The following is a 19,944-nucleotide window of genomic DNA, read 5'->3' as shown; positions in this document are numbered from 1 at the left end:
CATATTTTACAATGCTCACGCCACAATGAAATGTCAGAACCTGTTTTTGGTGGTTTGTGGGTCAAGTTATATTTTATTTTATTGATTTTCTTGTAATTGACCAAATATTCAGTTAAGAGCACACACTGCATACAATACAACCATCATTGATTTGTCCATCTGTTCATGGTGACTGCAAATAGAAATGTCATGCTTCATTGGTTGTGTGTATTGACTGACCAGGTGAAAAAGTAGTTGGTGTAAAAAAGCGCATGCTGCAAAAGAGCACGACTTAATCTGTAATTAATGCTTCAAAAAAGTCTATTTTTGATTTATACCATAATGTTTAACTTTTTAAAAACCTTTTCTCTATTTTTTCATTACTTTTAGCCCTGGATAAGGGTCCTGCATGCTTCTCCCAAAAGTCCCAATATTGAAAATAATCTTTATTTTTCAGACTTTACTTTATAAGTTATCATGGTCAAATCATGGTCAAATGATAAACTAAGCTTGTGAACAAAGTGTCAAAAAATGAGATATTTGAAAAAGTACTGTCAAAAATTAGTGAATCAATTAAAAAGAACATAAATTGTTAATCCACAGTTGGACATCAATGAAAACTAATTACCTATAATGCTTTAACTTGTTTAGACTTGATTTTATTTGCAAATTTAAGAGAAATACATAAATTTCCTTAAAATTTAATTAATATGCTTCATAAATGGATCTTTTTCATACCTGTAAAATTAATTCCAGATGAATAGTGATCTTTCCTGGAAATTTTAAAGTAAGGAATATGTTATGGATACAGGATTAATTTTATTACAATTGAGACGGAGTTAACACACGAGCACATCTTATGGTATTATTATAAATGTACTGTACTGGATTCAAAATCAAGTGTAAAACATGGTGAAAAAAGAGTCAAAATAATTATTTACTTTTTGTTGAATTTTAAATTGTGTCTAAGAAAATATGAATGCACAAATGTTAAAACATTTTTGAAGTACTTAATATAAAACACCATCTGACAGCTTTTAGCAGGATATTACTAATTTCTGACTAATGTTATAAAAAGACAAGTTGAAGTGAATTGTTAGCATTTCAAATTGAGGACATGTAATGACTTCTGTGGCCAATACATGTACTGCAAACCTCAAACCACTGTTACATATTGTATTACATAGTGACCAGTGTATTACATTAGCCATTAGGTAATGACTGACCAGAATTAATTGTAATTTCCTCAATGTAAATAGTTGAAGATTAGGAATGTCTTATTTTGTGCAGTTTCCACTTCACTTTCATTTAGAGAGTGCATGACCATTAGTAAGATGTAGGTCAGTGTAATCAATAATTAAAGTGAAGGCTAATACACCATGCACGCAGTGACCACAGCCTAGAGCCGCAGTCCACTGGACACCAATGTGTGTGACCATCACTCTTAATACCACATAAGCTACCTTGATACATACTTTTGTCAGGGACAAGTCTCTTATAATGTCAGTGTTGTTTAAACAGTGTATTATTTAAAATTGGAATTATTCTGATCATTGGAATTTGGGGTTTTCAAGAAAAAATCCCTTAGTTAGACTAACTTAGACAACTAACAAGAATTTTCATTGCATTTTGTGTTAGTATTTGACTAACTTAGTTAACTAACAAGAATTTCTATTGCAAATTCTCTTATATTTGACTAACTTAGTTAACTAACATGAATATTTCTAATAAAACTTGATTTAGTTTAAGAATTTAAGTTTTTTTCTATTTAATTTATAATTATTTTGTGTTAATTTATTTTATTTGTTTCTGGAATGTTGTGTGTGCTGGTGTTCTTTTTTTTTCTTTGCATGCATTTTATTTTTAGGACTTAGCCTAAAGTCAAGGCTTAGTCAGGTTTTTGTCAGTTTCAGTAGGGTTAGTTAGCGCACGCGTAAAATGGGCTTAGTCATGCCAGGCACAACTAACCCCCCTACTGCGCCTGCGCCGCTACTTTCTAATCTTAGATTATGATAAAAAACGTTCAAATTAACATCCCATCGTGAATAATGTTCAGTAAATACTCTCAAAAGATTCCAGAATCCTCACCAGCTTGCGTAAATTTCGTAACTCGTAACGTATTTCACACTCAAACGCCGAGGAAGGTCGGGTCATTTCGTTGTCTCCAGTTTTTCACTAACCTTGCAGTTTGCATTCGAAAAATCCCATCCTTCGCGTCAACATTACCAAGAAAATGCTGTAGTAAATAAAAATATGTTAACAATAGGAAAACATGCTTTGAAACGCGGAGAAACACGAAGATATGCAGCCTCCTTCGATCTAAACACAGCCAGTGCAGACACAGCTCGACGTCACTTCCGCTGTGACGTCAGATTCATTCGTATTCAATCGTAGCTACTCGGCTATTTCCGAAATCCTCTTCGGGTCTTGTTCTCCTATACGGAAAAGGACGAGTTTGATCCGACCGCCCATCCATTATGTAAACATAGGTAATCAGAGATTACAGAGCTCACCTCAACGAATGTTGTCTTTAAATAAGGCAAAGTCACACAATTAACCAACAAAAAATGTACATTCCAAAAATGAAAATATCTAAGCAATTTTGATCTGATACTTTGAAGTAGACCAACATAAAAAATTTAAAGTAGTTCTTCTTCATGAAAATGTAATTCAGCATCTAAAGCAAATTTGAGTTTTCATCTCTTGATGCAACATTTGTGCAAGTTTGGTTTATACAATGTTATAAAAGCCTTAAAGTTTTTTGGTAATAGACCTGCAACCATAACTTTAACCTAGTCTATTATCTGAAAAATATATATGTCGAATTCAGCATCCGAAGCAAGTCCATTAGTGTGCATCCTAAGATGTATCATCCATGCAAGTTTGCACATTATAAGGCTCATAGTTAATTGGAGATGAAACATACATCAAAAACTAACATTTTCACTCATCCACAAAATGTAGGTCAGATTCAGCATATAGTATGCATCCTAAGATGTATCATCCATGCAAGATTGGTCATTAAAGAACTCATAGTTACTTGGAAATGAAACCTGCACCAAAAACTTTTACTTGTTCACTCAACCGGAAAATGTAGGTCAGATTCAGCATCCGAAGCAAGCCCGGTAGTGTGCATCCTTAGATTTATCATCCATGCAAGTTTGGTCAACATAGGGCTTAAAGTTACTTGCAAATGAAACCTGCTCCAAACACTTTAACCTGTTCACTCAACTGGAAAATGTAGGTCAGATTCAGCATCCGAAGTAAGCCTGGTAGTATCCATCCTTAGATGTATCATCCATGCAAGTTTGGTCAACATAGGGCTTATAGTTACTTGGAAATGAAACCTGCACCAAAAACTTTAACCTGTTCACTCAACTGGAAAATGTAGGTCAGATTCAGCATCCGAAGCAAGCCTGGTAGTATCCATCCTTAGATGTATCATCCATGCAAGTTTGGTCAACATAGGACTTACAGATACTTGGAAATGAAACCTGCACCAAAAACTTTAACCTGTTCACTCAGCCGGAAAATGTAGGTTAGATTCAGCATCCGAAGCAAGCCCGGTAGTATGCATCCTTAGATGTATCATCCATGCAAGTTTGGTTAACATAGGGCTTATAGTTACTTGGAAATGAAACCTACACCAAAAACTGCACCATAAATGTTAACCTGCTCCAAAAACATTAACCTCGTCATTCCTTTGCTGAAATTGCAGCATCTGAAACTTTGATTGGTACAATGAAACACACTAGAACCATCTTCCATGCATGTCTAATCAATATAGGACATAAAAGTACTTAAAAAGAAAACTGCTCCAAAAAACTTAACCTTAACCCGGGACGCCGACACCGACGCCGACACCGACGCCGACGCCGAGGGTATTACATAAGCTCCCCCAACTTCGTTGAGGTGAGCTAAAAAGGAATATTGCGGTTTCATTCGTAATATTCTTTGGACAGTGTTATCCAATATTTTAGAAAATGTTAATTAATAAATATACATAAAGTCTTGTGACGAGATTACTTCGAAACACGTATTTATTAGATTTAATCCACAATATTAACGTACCTTTCTTTTGCAGCTTAACATTACATCACAGGTAGGCTGACAGGTATATAACTCTGTCTCTCTAATTGTTCACAAAACTGTTTGTTCGTTTTAATGTTGAATTTAGTTTTTTCTTGGTGAAGGTAGTTTATGTTCACTGTTCAGATGTAATAATTATTAAAAAAAATATTTTGATATAGGAATAAAAATCGGGCAGTGTAGGGAGACACCCCTTTATGATACAGATAGTGGACACATATAACAGAATGTTTACGATACTACAAAAAATTCCAAAATTTAAGCTAAAACTAGCTTTTCTGTTTTAGTATCAGAGGGTACGGATTTTAAATAAAGGTTTGGTTTTGGATTTTTTAGTAGTAATGCTTTGTGAATATGTCACAGAAGAATATGTTAATCAGAAAAGTCAAGAACCCTTGGAGTACGGAACACGGAAGATGGGGGGGGGGTCACGTCCCCAGGCACATGTGATGACGAGTGCGAAACACGAGTATATGCCATTCGTCCAAATAAATCAGGATACTCCATTCCATAATAGACATTCAAATAAAAAATTCAATAGCTTTCTTGTATCATGTCCATTAAAACCTCATGTCACATAGTATTTGTCATTCAAGTGACTGCATGGATAATATCTCCTTCTTTACAGTACTTTAAATATACACATTTTACGTATGTGTGTTCATGAGAAAGGACGTCGGATTTCAGAAGTCCAGCTTAATATAAACACGGATTGTAAAGAAATTCACAAAAAACCTGTGGATGTCACAGAAGAAAAATTCGAAATTGTAGAAGGAAAATTCAGGTGTTGTTCGAAAATCAAGAAAAAAGATACCCGTTGATCATTTCACATATTCGAGAGCTGTGACATTCACGACAAATCTGTATCAGGGTCAATAACTAAACCTTTGGATGAAGTACAGCTGCACTTTATTCTAGTTGAGCAAAGAACACAGCAAGATGGATTATTCTGCTAAAATGCTATATTACAATAGGTGTGATATTTTAATATATTTCTGTGTGGAATTCATGTCAAAAACTTGATTTCTCGTTGCGATTGGTCGAATATTTGCAGGGTCCCGTAAAAGCATTTCGTAGTTTGAAATACGCACTGTAATTTATGTTAAAGACTTATATTTCACTTGCAGAAATTTTGCCTTTGTACATAACAAAGCCCATTTCATTCTGTAATTCAGATTCAAAATACATGTAATTTAAAATGATGAAATTGCCTTGGTGTTCAATAATCTATTTACACGGCACATGTTTTCCTGGCTCCGCCCATCGGTTGTATATCCAGTTATTAAACACTTTACTTCAAATGTAAAACACCGCAGCCATGACACATAATGTCAGCGTCTTTTTTTTTAAAATTACTTCAAATGTAAAACACCGCAGCCATGATACATTATGTCAGTGTCTTTTTTTTAAATGAAGAAAAATGTTTCAAATTAAGTGTTCGGTAATAAAATATGCATGTAATACCTTGTACATCCCCCTCCCCAATTCCCAGTAAACACCAATCCCTCATATTTGGTTAGAAAATTCTTTTGTCAATTAGTCAATAACGACTATAGCATAATCAACATTAACTTCTATTGTTATATACCTTTAGAAATTTTTTCCTACAAAATCTATTCGGAAAAAAACTCTAACATTTCTATTGTTTTGCTGAGCAGGCATAAAAAAAAAATTGATGTTGGACCGTTCGATGAGAAAACAAAAAAAAACATTCAATGAAAAGTATAACAAAACATTTATTGACCGCGTTTGACGGCAAAATGGGTTTTGTCGACCCTCGAACCAAATTGTCAGGCAGACTTTTAAGTATCCTATGCATTAAATTACAGTCCTTGGACCGAAAGTCCAATGGTTACGCTCTCCATTGCGCTAGGTTAGAGAAAATTCGACCCAAACATATGAAAAACTCCAAAACAGGCATCTAAAAGTGACAAAGTATAATTTTTTCGCTCAGATCTCAATACTGATGAACGTAGAAATTAATCTGCAATTGTTGTGTAGGGCAGTTTTGCACGTTTAGATTGAATAGCTGGGAGAGGTCTTTTAACAGTCTTGAAAATCATTAGATAAGAAATTCAAACATTTGTAGATTACTGCTTGTTGCGTTTCAGTATAGTTCTACATGGATGTGTTCACACAGCTTAAAATCTTTGACCAAGTCAGGCAAGTTTATGAATTCAAAATAAGACTTGAAATAAGACGAAGCATATTTTTCTATGAGTAGTCCTTCAATACAATCAAGGTCATTTGTAATTGGGCCGAAGAATTTCAAGTTCTGAAAACATATAAAAATGAATTCCTTTGTGCAGGTCAGTTGAATGACCCCTGCCTGACACCATCCCCCTCTATCCCAGCATCTCTTGAGCTTTAAAGTCATGTAAAACTTCTATACGATTGTATGATTATATTGACACCTTCATTTTTAGTCACAATGTTGATCGTTGCCCCCAAAAGCAAGAACGAGCCGTCCTTCCTTGTATTTTATAAAACAATTGTTCGAGTGCTGCCAAAAGTAAAGTGTACCACGACTTATACTATTGCTGTTAGTGTATGTCAGTGTATGAATAAGACCACCCCCCTTTCCATTTCTTTTTAAGGTGGGTTGGCTTAGTCTCCCTCACCCACTCCCACCCCCTTTTCTGCAAAGATAGATATTATTATGCATTGAACATTTGGGCGTAGTTCAACCCTCTCTCTTACAAATTCTTGAGGATTCTTCTCTATACATGTATGAAAATAGAATTGCCTTTGAACATTTAAACAAAATTGTAGTCAAAAGGTTAGTTCGAAAAACCTGACGTTTTACAGGCTTTTTGACGATTTTGATATCTTACGTGCCAGGAAAACGTCAGAATCGGCACCATTACGATAACCGGAAATTTAGTCGTCTCCAACCGCAGTTCAATTTTTGATACTTGCAAACCGAACTAAATGCCGAAATCAGAATTTATGTAAAAAACATTGCCTTTAGTACTCACTAATATCGATGTAAAGAAAATATCTCTATACATTTCGTCAAAGGACTTGCAAGATATTAAAATGCACGAAATGATGACAAATCTCGACAGTGTGATAAAATCTTTTCAACGGATTGTATGTTTTATAAATGAACAGTAAAAACTATATTGGTGAGTACTTTATGTATTGTACTATTGTTAGCTTGTGACTTCGAAATTTAATTCGGTTCGCAAATATCTAAAATCAACTCGAGAATGCCGCCTCCACTTGGAGGCGGCGATTTCCCAGTTTTCGTAATTGCGCCAGTTCTGACGTTTCCCTGGCATGTAAAATTGCAAAATCGTAAAAAGCCAGGAAAACGTAAGATTTTTTGGACTATCAAAAGGTGTAAATACTGAGTTATCATTCTGACCATCGTACTTATCCCTCCATATTCTTCCTCCAAACTAGTCAAAGACTGAAAGACCACAAAATATTGATGGATAGATATTGGTACTGATTGTTAAACTATAGAAAAAAAAAATGCTAAGATTGTCCAATTAATTTATATTTGTGATCAATGGAGAAATAAAAATATGTTTTAAAAATCGATAACACGTTCTATTTAAGGAATCACTAGTTACAGTAGACAATCTCTCACCAGGGGGCGCGCTCCGCTTACACATGCGTAAAACGCCCTCTGGTGAGAGATTGGTTAGTAGAGTGCTGGTACTCCTGGGCAGTCACAGTTTTACGAATGGAGATGCAGCAAAGAAATCAGAGGCGTCAAATATTTTATAACATGGAAGCCAGAGGATCAGCCAGGCGACTTCGACATGTTCATGAGCAGTAGTCGATCTTCACGTGTGTAATTGACTTCAAAAAGCTTCGATGGACGATTAAATATTCTCTAAACAGAAGCCTCTATAATGAACTGATCAACACAAAATGGATTCTCTGAAAAGCGTATATACATACAACCATACTAGTTACAATTATGTCTAAAAATCGGACAGGTTGACGGACGGACAGACAGACAAAATGATTGTTAAGATGCGTGCATATACGAACTCATTTACTACTAGTTGAAGGATCTTTGATGGGGAGGGTGGGGGGGGGGTCATTTATATATTTTGGAGCAAATGAGTTTAACAATGGTGTCATATAGTATATTTTGTATTTACTTCCACTCGGAAAATTCAAAATAAACGGAAACAATACTTCCATGTTAAATCACTTAAAATATAAATTTTAAACTAGAAACAGAATACATTAATTTTTCATATTTATGTATTGGTGATTATTAAGTCTGAGTTTATTTAGTCATGATCAAGACCATTTTCAAGGTGTCAAGAATTGGGTACGGAAAACGGAACCGGAAATATCCGATGCCGTACATGTGTAGGTAAAATATGGATGATTGGAAAAATGTTAATTTAAACATTATGAACGTCTAGTATTCGATATCCTTAATATGAGCCACATTTTCCCAAGTCAAGGGTTTCTGATCCAGGAGCGGTATGAGCCACTGAGCGAATAAAATCCACAATCTGAATTTTCTTGAAAATATGGGATTTTCCCCACTAATTTCACTTTATACTTTACAATCAGTTTGTTCTGTTTTGCACATATATGATATTCATTAAATCCCCGTTTCAGATATTTGTGGATTCCTCAACACCCCTGTAGACGTAGTAAACTTAATTGATAAAATAATCTTTTCTTCCTCGATATGCATCTTCTAAAAAATCTCCTTAAAGTCTGTGTGGGGATTTTTTCTTCTTCTAGTATACCATTCAGGACCAATTGTAGATGTACACTATACTACTGCTGTTTTCTGAAGAATAGCTACAAGTCGAGGCTTTCCTTATATAAAAATATATTTAAAAATCCATACCTAATGCACAGTCCTTATTTTTCCTTTATAAATAATAAACCCCGTACCTAATAATGTATATTAGGTATGGGTTTTTTTTAATGAGAAAAATAAGTAACGTCAGGTGCTAGTGGCTTAGCTTGAACAAATCTCTGGATACTGAAGAATGGTACTATACATATGATTAATTTGGTGTCGTAATAATAATTTATATAGAAATATTTAGTACAGATACAATTTGCAAGTGTTTGGTATTTATATACAAGATTATTCACTTATTCTCGTAAAGAAGAAATGTACCCATATACGCGGATATAGATCTAGTGGAGTGCATGGTTCCGCCCCCTTCTCTGTTAATTTTGAGGATTATTTATTTTACAGTGTGAAAAAAAATATTCTAGGCGAATCCCCTTCTCGTCATCTCGGGAATCTCACCCCTATAGATTGTAATGTCAGATAATTTTGAAGCTTTGCAAGATATTTATGAAGAGATATATGAAATTAAGGCAAATAGTCAGATTAATACGTCAGCCCCTTTTATCCCCCCCCCCCCAATATTATAAGGTCTAATTGTACTTTATTTAAACAATAAAATGCTTTCTTTGTTTGTTGTTACTGGAATGAACGGAAGCAGCTGTTGCAGAAAAAATACATAACCCGCGTGAGCGGGTTATGTAATTTTTTTCTGCAATAGCCGCGACCGTTCATTCCAGTAATAACAAACAAAGAAAGACATTTTATTGTTTATATTTATATCTGTTTAAATTATCATTTTAAGTAGGATTAAAAATATTAATCATTGTGTTAATGATGCGAACGTCTTTGTACGTTTCATTGATGGAACGGCCACTGATCAAGAAATCTGTACAGGTGATATGCCTAATGTAGTTTATGCAGTGATGAACGCAATGAGTTTTCTTAAGAAATAAAGAAGGAAATATTCAGTGGATGTAAATATTTTATAATAGGTTGGGCAGTTTTGGATACCCCCTTCCACATGGGGAAAATACCTTGTTCTGCGCACGCAAACCGTGCAACGGGTAAATACTTTGTCCAGGTTTAGTAAAACCACTCCTTGAATTTGAAGTTATTGAATGTTTAGACTAAATCAAGTAAAAGTGAACCCCACCCCCCCTTTTTTATATATAGAAAACATCGATTTGTGTTAAGTTGGAATAAAGATTTATATTTTATAGCTATATGAAGCTCTGGAAGTCAACAATACTTGGTTTAGTATATTCATTTTAAAACTCTGCAAATTCCTGGGGGTTCCTGACCCAAGAAGTCAACGACTATACCCTATCTGACCCAAGAAGCTTAAGTCAACGACTACTCCCTATCTGCTTTGCTCGTATATTTAAAGTTAGAAAATATCAATATGGGTAGGTCATTTCAAAAAAATTTAATGAGAATACATGTATGTTGGAAAAAATCTCGTCATGTATACAAGAAGGCCTTGATCATTGACGGATGCAGAAAGGTGGTGGGGGGGGGGGGGTCCGGGGGTTGGACTCCCCTTTATTTTTGTAAACACACATAGAAAGAGAGAGAGAGATACAGAGAGAGACATATTTTTCTATAGAATGGATATTTACATAAATACGTCTAATAATTTGAAAATATGAAAAATCTCTGTCCTTTCTGCTCGCTAGGTCTGTAGATTTTCACGTATTTGCTTTAAATAATTCCGTCGTGTACATTCACAACCCCGGCTAAGGGCTCCGAACATCCACAAGTAACATGTAGGGAAGATTCCAGAATATATATATACCATTTCTGGACCATTTTCAGAAGTAACTTACTTTTAGAAGTATGCATAAAATATTTTTTAATCAATGAAGAGAAAAGTTTATTATGTTCCCGTACTATGCAGATGGAGGGGGCTCCCTTTATCTGAGAATAATCTCTTGCTGTGGTTTTGATCAATATTTGATTTGGAAGTTCCCTCCACGTTTTTTGTTGCCGGAAAATACGCAGATTCGAACATTTGCAAGTAATGTACCGCGAACAGAAAAATTACATAAAGCCCCATCTTCCCACCCACCCCCACACCCTGCCAAAGGGATTTAAAAGTGTGCTGCATAGTTTTTTGGTTGTTTTTTGTTTGTTTTTTTTTTTTTGTACGGACTTGAATTGGCCGTGATGTGATTCTATGCATAAGTGCTGGGGGCACCGACCTAAACCCTTTTAAAAAATTGCTGGATCCTCCCCATGCATGTTGATTATTCTATTTAGGCAATCACCTGAGATTCACTTTCTCCACTGTCAAATTAAAATAAAAACATGGGCATTCTTTAAAGAGAGAATTAAAATAATAAAAAGAATGCAATACACGCTGTATTAAAAAAAAAAGTATAAGACCTATACATAATGTAAATGACGATAACAATGCAGAGGTACGGAGTTTAAAAGTACATGTATACCATTTAGAATAAATCCTTTTTAGTCTCTCCCCAAATATTTTTTTATAGAACATCACCGTTGAAAGAAGCATAGTTCAATGTGTAACAATTTTGTTAAATTATACATCAACCTTTCCCCCCTAAATTCAAGATATAGACTATAAATTAATTGTTTCCCAAATTAGCTGTAGAACTGTAGCTCTCTGCTTGAGAAAATTCGCAGAGATAAAATAGAGAGCTACAGTTCTGCAGCTAGCCTCATATAAATAAAAAGAAGGTGAAAATGGTACAGGATCATTATTTTTTAAATGTTACGATTTTTAGCGCTTTTTTAAGACAGAACTGTTAAATTAGTGTGTTTCATCTAATTGAAAACAACCATCACCCGGACAAACTAAAACTAAACGTAAAAAAAAACCGAAATGCCTAATAAACAAACGATTGGGAGTGAACATGGTGAACACTTAGATCGACAGAAATACCTGTGATGTAAGCTGTAAAAGAAAGGTACGTTATTTAATTGTGCATAAAAATTAATATGTACGTGTTTGGAGGTAATCTCATCATAAGTCTATGTATATCTATTAATTAACATTTCATAAAATTGGATAAACCAAAGTAATATAAAAATGAAACCTCAACATTTTACACAATGCAGGGACGGGGGGGGATCAGCTATTTAATTCGGTAAAGGAGGAGTAAAGGATAAGATATGGGTGCCCTAAAGCGTAATAGACAGACACCCCAATTACTATATGCCCTTCCACATTTCAAGTGGCGGTTAATATGATCCTGTTGTTTTGCATGCATATGTAACAGGTCAGCACGTATTATGTACATGCTCACGCCTTTACCTTTTGTAGAGCTCTACATGTTCTATGACGTAACAATGCAATAATACGTCATTTTTTCTCCCAAAACTCAAGATTTGCACCCTAAAATGCGTCTCTTAACTGACAGTGAAATGATATAAGCGGACCTTAGATCTTCAATCTTTTTCGTTTCATTTAAGCACTGAAACATTGTAGTATCGTAAACATTCTGTTATATGTGTCCATCATCATAAAGGGGTGTCTTCCTACACTACTAGATTTTTATTCCTATATCAAAATATGTTTTTTAGAATAATTATTACATCTGAACATAAACTACCTTCACCAGAGAAAAAAAAACTAAATTCAACATTAAAACGAACAAACAGTTTTGTGAACAATTAGAGAGACAGAGTTATATACCTGTGATGTAACGTTAAGCTGCAAAAGAAAGGTACGTTAATACTGTGGATTAAATCTAATATATACGTGTTTCGAAGTAATCTCGTCACAAGACTTTATGTATATTTATTAATTAACATTTTCTAAAATATTGGATAACACTGTCCAAAGAATATTACGAATGAAACCCCAATAAATGGAGGGGCGGTCGGATCAAACTCGTCCTTTTCCGTATAGGAGAACAAGACCCGAAGAGGATTTCGGAAATAGCCGAGTAGCTACGATTGAATACGAATGAATCTGACGTCACAGCGGAAGTGACGCCGAGCTGTGTCTGCACTGGCTGTGTTTAGATCGACGTAGGCTACATATCTTCGTGTTTCTCCGCGTTTCAAAGCATGTTTTCCTTTTGTTAACATATTTTTATTTACTACAGCATTTTCTTGGTAATGTTGACGCGAAGGATGGGATTTTTCGAATGAAACTGCAAGGTTAATGAAAAATTGGAGACAACGAAATGACCCGACCTTCCTCGGCGTTTGAGTGTGAAATACATTGCGAGTTACGAAATTTACGCAAGCTGGTGAGGATTCTGGAATCTTTTGAGAGTATTTACTGAACATTATTCACGATGGGATGTTAATTTGAACGTTTTTTCATCATAATCTACGATTAGAAAGTAGCGGCGCAGGCGCAGTAGGGGGTTAGTTGTGCCTGGCATGACTAACCCCATTTTTCGCGCGCTAACTAACCCTGCTGATACTGACAAAAATCTGACTAAGCCTTGACTTTAGGCTAAGTCCAAAAAATAAAATGCATGCAAAGAAAAAAAAAAGAACACCAGCACAAACAACATTCCAGAAACAAATAAAATAAATTAACACAAAATAATTATAAAATAAATAGAAAAAAAAACTTAAATTCTAAAACTAAGCCAAATTTTATAAGAAATATTCATGTTAGTTAACTAAGTTAGTCAAATACTAAGACAATTTGCAATAGAAATTCTTGTTAGTTAACTAAGTTAGTCAAATACTAACACAAAATGCAATGGAAATTCTTGTTAGTTGTCTAAGTTAGTCTAACTAAGGGATTTTTTCTTGAAAACCCCAAATTCCAATGATCAGAATAATTCCAATTTTAAATAATACACTGTTTTTACATTATTTCATGTTTTTCGCACTTTTGGTAATGGTTATGGAGTACTGCCTGAACATTCACAAGATGACGTAACTGACAGTACTGCAGTATTATGTGGGTTACATGTAATGGGTGATGTTCCAGTAGATTATAAGTCTGTATTGTGGGTAGATTTTTACCTCCAGGCATATATCACCTTCCTGATGTTATTAATGCACAGATTGTGCATAGAACTGTTGCCATGCTGCAATACATTTATACTGCATTGTTTTCTGACATAGCCTGTGTATATTTTCATTTCTGTGCAGCTGTACATCGGTATGAAGTGTCTGTCAGAGCTACATTGATTTAACTGAATTTTACTTTGGTCCAAAATAATGTCAAGTTATGTATTTCTTTGTAATTTTGTTGAATTTCTCTGATAGAGTCTGTTTCCAGACTGGATGCGTGGATATAGGTGTGTTTGTGTGTGGAGGGGGTGGGTGGGGTACTGACACTCGCCTAAAAATTTCCGAGTTATTAAATAATTGATATGGTAAAGAACCAAAGAATGGCCTTTAAGAACCTTCAGAAGATACAGAAAGCCAGACCCCTTGTTGACACCTCAACCTCACCAAACTTGGAAAAAAAATTCTGAATTTGCATATAATCTCTTTAAGTTTGTCTGTCTGTGGTAGTTAACATTTCCTTGAACTTGATAAACCCTCCTTCTAGAATTTATTACATTGCACAGTAAAGTTTTGCTCCATACTTTTGATTACAGTACTTCCTGTGGGAAGATGGTTGAGCAAGGTGCTGTATTCACAGCTTTTGTGTATATTACAAATTCCTCTCATTCTTGTTCTAATTAGCCCTGATGTAAAGTGATGTTAACGGCTTCAGTGAATTGATAGGGAACTCTCTCTCTCTCCTCCACATGCAGGGTGAATCTCTACTTGTGTTACAAAGTAGAATTGAAATGTGGTAATTTCTTTGATGGTAGGACCATACATAAATGTGTTATAAATCATTAATAGGAGTTATTATTCTGCAACTGTTTAATTAGTAGCTGATGTTCAATCAATAATGATTTTCTGCATTTTAAAAACCTTATAACACTTCCACAAATTTCAATGAAAACTTAAAACCTGCTGTGAACATCATTGGGAACTTTTATTGGTACACAACTTTTTTATATGGCCGATGTTTACACATTCTCTGCGATGTTATGGGTTAACATATGGTGTTATAATCCTGATTATAGAGAACTACTGCCTAGCCAGTCTGTAGACAAAGTCATGACATTGATATTGGTTCAATCAGCATATTAAGATCAATATTCCGATTCTGCTTCAGTAAACAAGTGACATGTATCTCAATAGCCTTATCAGCATTCAAAAGACAGAGAAGACCTTTGATCATTTCATGTGTACATAGTCTCATGTGATTTTTGTGCTCAGATTAAAAATAATATGAAATTACAGTCAGAGCTCTGAACTGTCAATGAAGAAATGAGGACAGTAAATGTTGACAGAACATGTATATATACACTGCTAAACAGTGTAATGGACCCATGTGACAAAATTTGAACAAAAAATTGAATAGTTTGAAGTTGACATAAACACTGGGCTCACTCTTCACATTTTATGAGTCAATTGTACATTATTTCAATCACTGTTGTAACAATTAACGTTCTCATTATCTCTTGCTCAGAAGAGTCTTTTATGCTCAGAACAACGAACCTTTCAAACCCATGCATTTTTCTTATCTTGTTTTGTAATCTTACTTTTCCATCTCAGAGGGCTTACAATGCAAAGACTCCAGAGAAATAAGGGCCTGAAATGTCATTTCTTTGCATTAATGAATTCAGGCCCTAGCTCAATGGGATCTGAATGGAACAGCCATTTTCTATTACGGACAATGAATGAGACATCATTTTCAGGGTGTAGATGCATATCAGTGTTGGCCATGGATGTTATCAATGATGATAATTGGCCTAATTACTGTTAAAAACCATACTACCTGTACATCAAAACCAGGAGGGAAATTCAAAGGCTGAAAACAGTAACTGAGTGGTATAGAGGAAGAGTCTGTAGATATAATTGAAAAAATTTGACAGGCACATTTGCTTCCGCTTTTTATTGGGTTTGGAAGTAATGCATCCTTGGTTGGCTGAGCAGCAAAAAAATTTCATTATCCTATTAACCAGCCTTTGTAGAAATCCTAGCTGCATCACCAAATCCTGTTTTTGGCTTATTATATTTCAGATCTGTGGTAATAATCAGATATAGCTTCAGTTTGATGTGAAAATGCAATACCTTGTTAAAGTGAGATCTTAATAAGCGATACTTGTCGGAGTTTAAAACCCTGCATACCAACCTAAGATCAGGATAATATGAATTGAACAGGAATTATAACATATATAGACTGTCAGGGAAAGCTGATTGGAATTTTCAGTGTCCTTTTATAGGACAGACACTTGTTATTTGGTTAGAACAGGATTTATATATCTATTGCTTGTTTATCTTGAATCAACACTCCCACTTTTGGAATTTTCTTCCCAACAAAGTCAATATGGTCAAAAGAAGCCGTAATGTAAATAATGTACAATCTGTAAGCCAAATTTCTGAAGCCAAATCTTGACTTGATGTATCTCTCTCTCTCTTGTTTATTGGAATGAAAGATGGATACAGATTGGTGTAATTTAGCAAGGAATTTTCAGGCATTGTGGTGTAAACATGTAATTTGACAATTTCGTACTTACTAACAATTTTGCTGAGGGACGTGGGGAAAATACAAGATAGCTGAGAGATAAAGTGATTGCTCACTAGTGCTAGAAATGAAATGCTATCGACACTTTGAGGAGATTTAAGTAGCTACAGAAGTACTTGCAGCTGATTAGCTTTTTGTGGCTTAATGAATAATGAAGACTGGACAGTGCTCCCTGGTGTTAATTGGAGGTTTGATTCGGCATGTTTATTCAGTGAGAAAGTGGGAGAGGATGCACCATTGATTGCTTGGTGGTCGGCAGATGCATAGAATCAATGTTAACCCCTGACACCATTCCTGACAGTGTCTGAAGTCAAACAGCACTTATTCTTAAAGGCAGGAAAGAGGAACTCGGATAGACAGTTTTATCATTTCAATACTCCCAGTGGACTCCGTGCATGGAATATTATGAAACATGTATGGAATCATTTTGGATTTAGACTCTGAGTGGAACTGACAGGAATAGACAGATCGAGAAAAACAGAGAGATTTCTGGGGGATTTCTTATTTGGACCAATACAAGACTATAAGCTGTATCAGTTCATGTAAACAACTGGGATATTTATGTTTTCTCATTTTGATTATCTTTGTATTTTTATACAGATAAATCTCAGGGTAATTTGAATATTATGTAACTTGGAATTATGGATGGAACTTTTTCCCTGGGATCTGTCATTGTTTCTGACAAGAGGCAGTTATAAAAGACACTGTTGATTCTAGTTTATTTGGCTTCAGATCAGGAAGGGACATTGACTGTTACACAACCCACAGCTTAGTAACCAATTCATTACTGAGTATACAATTTCTGAATGCTGTGAATCAACAGAAACCTGATATTGGCCAGACTGGGTCCAGTTAATCATTTGATATGCAAAGCTTCAATGTTCATAATGTTCCCATGTTTGCACCAAAGATGGATCTGCAGGGGAATTTCATTCCATGCCATTGTCACAGGAAACATAGACATTACTGTCGTCCTAATGGAATGTTTTCCCGCTACAGGACAGAAGGGTATGTAACAATTCAATTCGGACATTTCGGTTTCAGTGGGTTTTCGTTTTCTGATGCATTTTTCTTTTGACCACCTCACCTTAAAATATGTTAACTCCTCTCTCATAAAATCTTGTATAACCACACAAAAAATACAGTTTTTTCACTGGGGTGCCTGAAAAGGTTAGAATTAAGTCATTTTTACCATTCAGACTTTCCAATTTCATGGATTTGAGAAACACGAGCAAGGTGCGACAGGGTTGTTGGAAAGAAATTGTTATCTTGTGATCTCATGCTTTCAAATCTGCCCCAGAACACCATTGAATTTTGGAAATGATTAGAATTTTCTGAATTATTTTTCCGATTTCTTACATCATACTTTTTTATATTAGTCTGATATTATGGATGATATTTCATAGACTGACTGCCATAAAATCAATAGGATAGTCTGCTTTTGCCACTTGTAAGCCCAGGCTATTTTGTTTCTGTCGTAATCTGATAATTAAATGCCATTCCCTTCACAGACTAGCCTCTGCAGATTTAAATTCAGAAACAGAAATTAAGGAATATATGGAAAAAGAATGGAAAAGTTCATATACAGTAATTGGTATGATACAATTAATAGGGATAATATTGATGGTATACAATATGCAATTGTCAGGAGTCTGATTTGTATAAAACATGATCTGGTATAATGAAATATGAAGATAACAAACACTAAACAGTAATCATCCAATGAAAAAAAAAATGTAGAAAATTCAGTTGGAAGATAATGAATAGACTATTTTGTATGAAAAAATAAAAACATGTCAACTTTTGACTTGATGAAAACTGACCACGACATATTGTATCAGCCTTAGAATTTGTGAAATGTTGATGAAAACAAGATTTTAGATATCCTTGTTTTATCAACTTATTTGTAAATAGCTTGTTTTTTATGGGAAAAAATCCTTTTTACTCTTAAATCACAATATTACATGAATTAAAAACTTTTTTTAATAATAAACAAAAAAAAAAAAAAAAAAACCCACAAAACAACAGTATGGTTTTGTAAGAGAATCTCATTTCTCACTGATGTGAAATTTTATTTTCTGTCCTCTCCCCCCAATGAAGTAGGCTGATACCAGGACATAGCCTACCCTGTTGACATTTAATTTCTTGATAATCTGGTTGAACATGACAGGGATATTTGAAATAAAGGCTTAAGGTGTTGTTTGAATCAACATTTGTTTGTGTATATTGACTGGCATGTTTAATATAGCCTGCTTTCAATGTATACATTAGTTAGCTTAGGTTTTTGCCTGTTTAATAGTTAGGGCCCCGCAAGGATTTGCGGGTGCCCTATAGTAATCACTCTGTCCGTCCGTCTGTCCGTCTGTCTGTCTGTCTGTCTGTCTGTCTGTCCGTCTGTCACTCTTCCGTCCACAAATTTTCTGTTTTTTTTAATAACTTTTTTTATGGTTGCCCAATCAAGTTCAAATTTGGTATGGTAGTTCAGTAGGCAGAAATACATATTTTGATGCTAAGTTTGGTTCTCTATGTCTTCTGGTTTGGAGCTGGGGTGGTGGGGTAGATTCCTTAACTATGCATAAGAATGAATGGGCAACTTTTTTTATGGTTGCCCAATCAAGTACAAATTTGGTATGGTAGTTCAGTAGGCAGAAATACATATTTTGATGCTAAGTTTGGTTCTCTATGTCCCCTGGTTTGGAGCTGGGGTGGTGGGGTAGGTTCCTTAACTTTATATACAAAAGCATTGGCAAAGAGAGATAACTGCTGAAGATGTTCCCATTGTAAACTGAATGCTGCTATGAGTCCCTTGGGATTAATTAGCTTTCCTCCTGAAGAAAATCCAGAGCATTATCTTTATCTGTCAAATTGAGATGAATTACCACCTCTGTCTGCAAATGAAGTTTGTTTTGAAGTTAAGTCAATTTGGAATGCTATGAACACTCCGAAATGTGGATTTAAATATAAATTTTTATAATTTATTTTTGTTTAATAGTTATGATTTCATTGAATTCTAATAACAAGAAATAGATTAAAGAAGATTTTTTGATTTACTTTTTTCACTTTATGTTAATTCAAGAATATTATTAATTTTTAGGATAGTTGTATAAAAATCCCATTCTATCATTAATACTGAAAAAGTTCTTATTGTAACTTAAGAAGAAAATGATGAGAGAGGTACAATTAATCCCTTGGGATTAATTATCTAGCCTGTTGCAGAAAATTTAGTAGGCTTTTCTTTATCTGTTACTTTAAGATTAATGAAAACCTTTGTCTGCAACTGCTGTTTGTTTGAAGTTAATGTCAAGCCTTCATGATATTTGCATTCATTGAAGGCTGGCATTTTATATAACACAAGCTTCATAATTGTTTAAATATACATTCAATGTTAAGTTGTTCTTTACTGCCTAATGTAAATACAAGGATATTATTTTCAGGTTTTTGAATATTGAGGAATTATTAGCTCTACTGGTCAGAGACCAGAAGAGCTTATGCGATAGTAATGCGTCCGTCGTCCGTCCGTCTGTCTGTCCGTCTGTCTGTCTGTCTGTAAACAATT

At 34.7% G+C, this 19,944-nt stretch overlaps 2 protein-coding genes across 3 annotated transcripts in view; one reads left to right on the top strand and one right to left on the bottom strand.

Annotated features, from left to right (window-relative positions):
- The window catches only part of LOC134242700 (rho GTPase-activating protein 39-like), a 64,848-nt gene that overhangs the window by 363 nt on the left and 44,541 nt on the right, over nucleotides 1-19,944 (top strand). Inside the window, exon 1 of one of the 2 annotated variants that reach the window (XM_062724824.1) lies at nucleotides 17,196-17,396. The exons of the other annotated variant lie outside the window; for it this stretch is intronic. Coding sequence (XP_062580808.1) covers nucleotides 17,254-17,396 — 143 coding nt within the window. The 5' untranslated portion in view covers nucleotides 17,196-17,253. Of the gene's footprint in view, nucleotides 1-17,195; nucleotides 17,397-19,944 lie in introns of those variants that run through there. 2 annotated transcript variants of the gene reach the window in all.
- The window catches only part of LOC134242711 (glucose-induced degradation protein 8 homolog), a 59,771-nt gene that overhangs the window by 4,379 nt on the left and 35,448 nt on the right, over nucleotides 1-19,944 (bottom strand). The gene's annotated exons all lie outside the window — the stretch shown is intronic.

This window comes from Saccostrea cucullata, unplaced genomic scaffold (genome assembly GCF_032062105.1).
Source record: "Saccostrea cucullata isolate Sc308-1 unplaced genomic scaffold, CSIRO_AGI_Scuc_v1 ctg138, whole genome shotgun sequence".
Classification (NCBI taxonomy): domain Eukaryota; kingdom Metazoa; phylum Mollusca; class Bivalvia; order Ostreida; family Ostreidae; genus Saccostrea; species Saccostrea cuccullata.
Note: the sequence above shows the minus strand (reverse complement) of the source record. Positions and strands in the feature narration are given on the sequence as shown.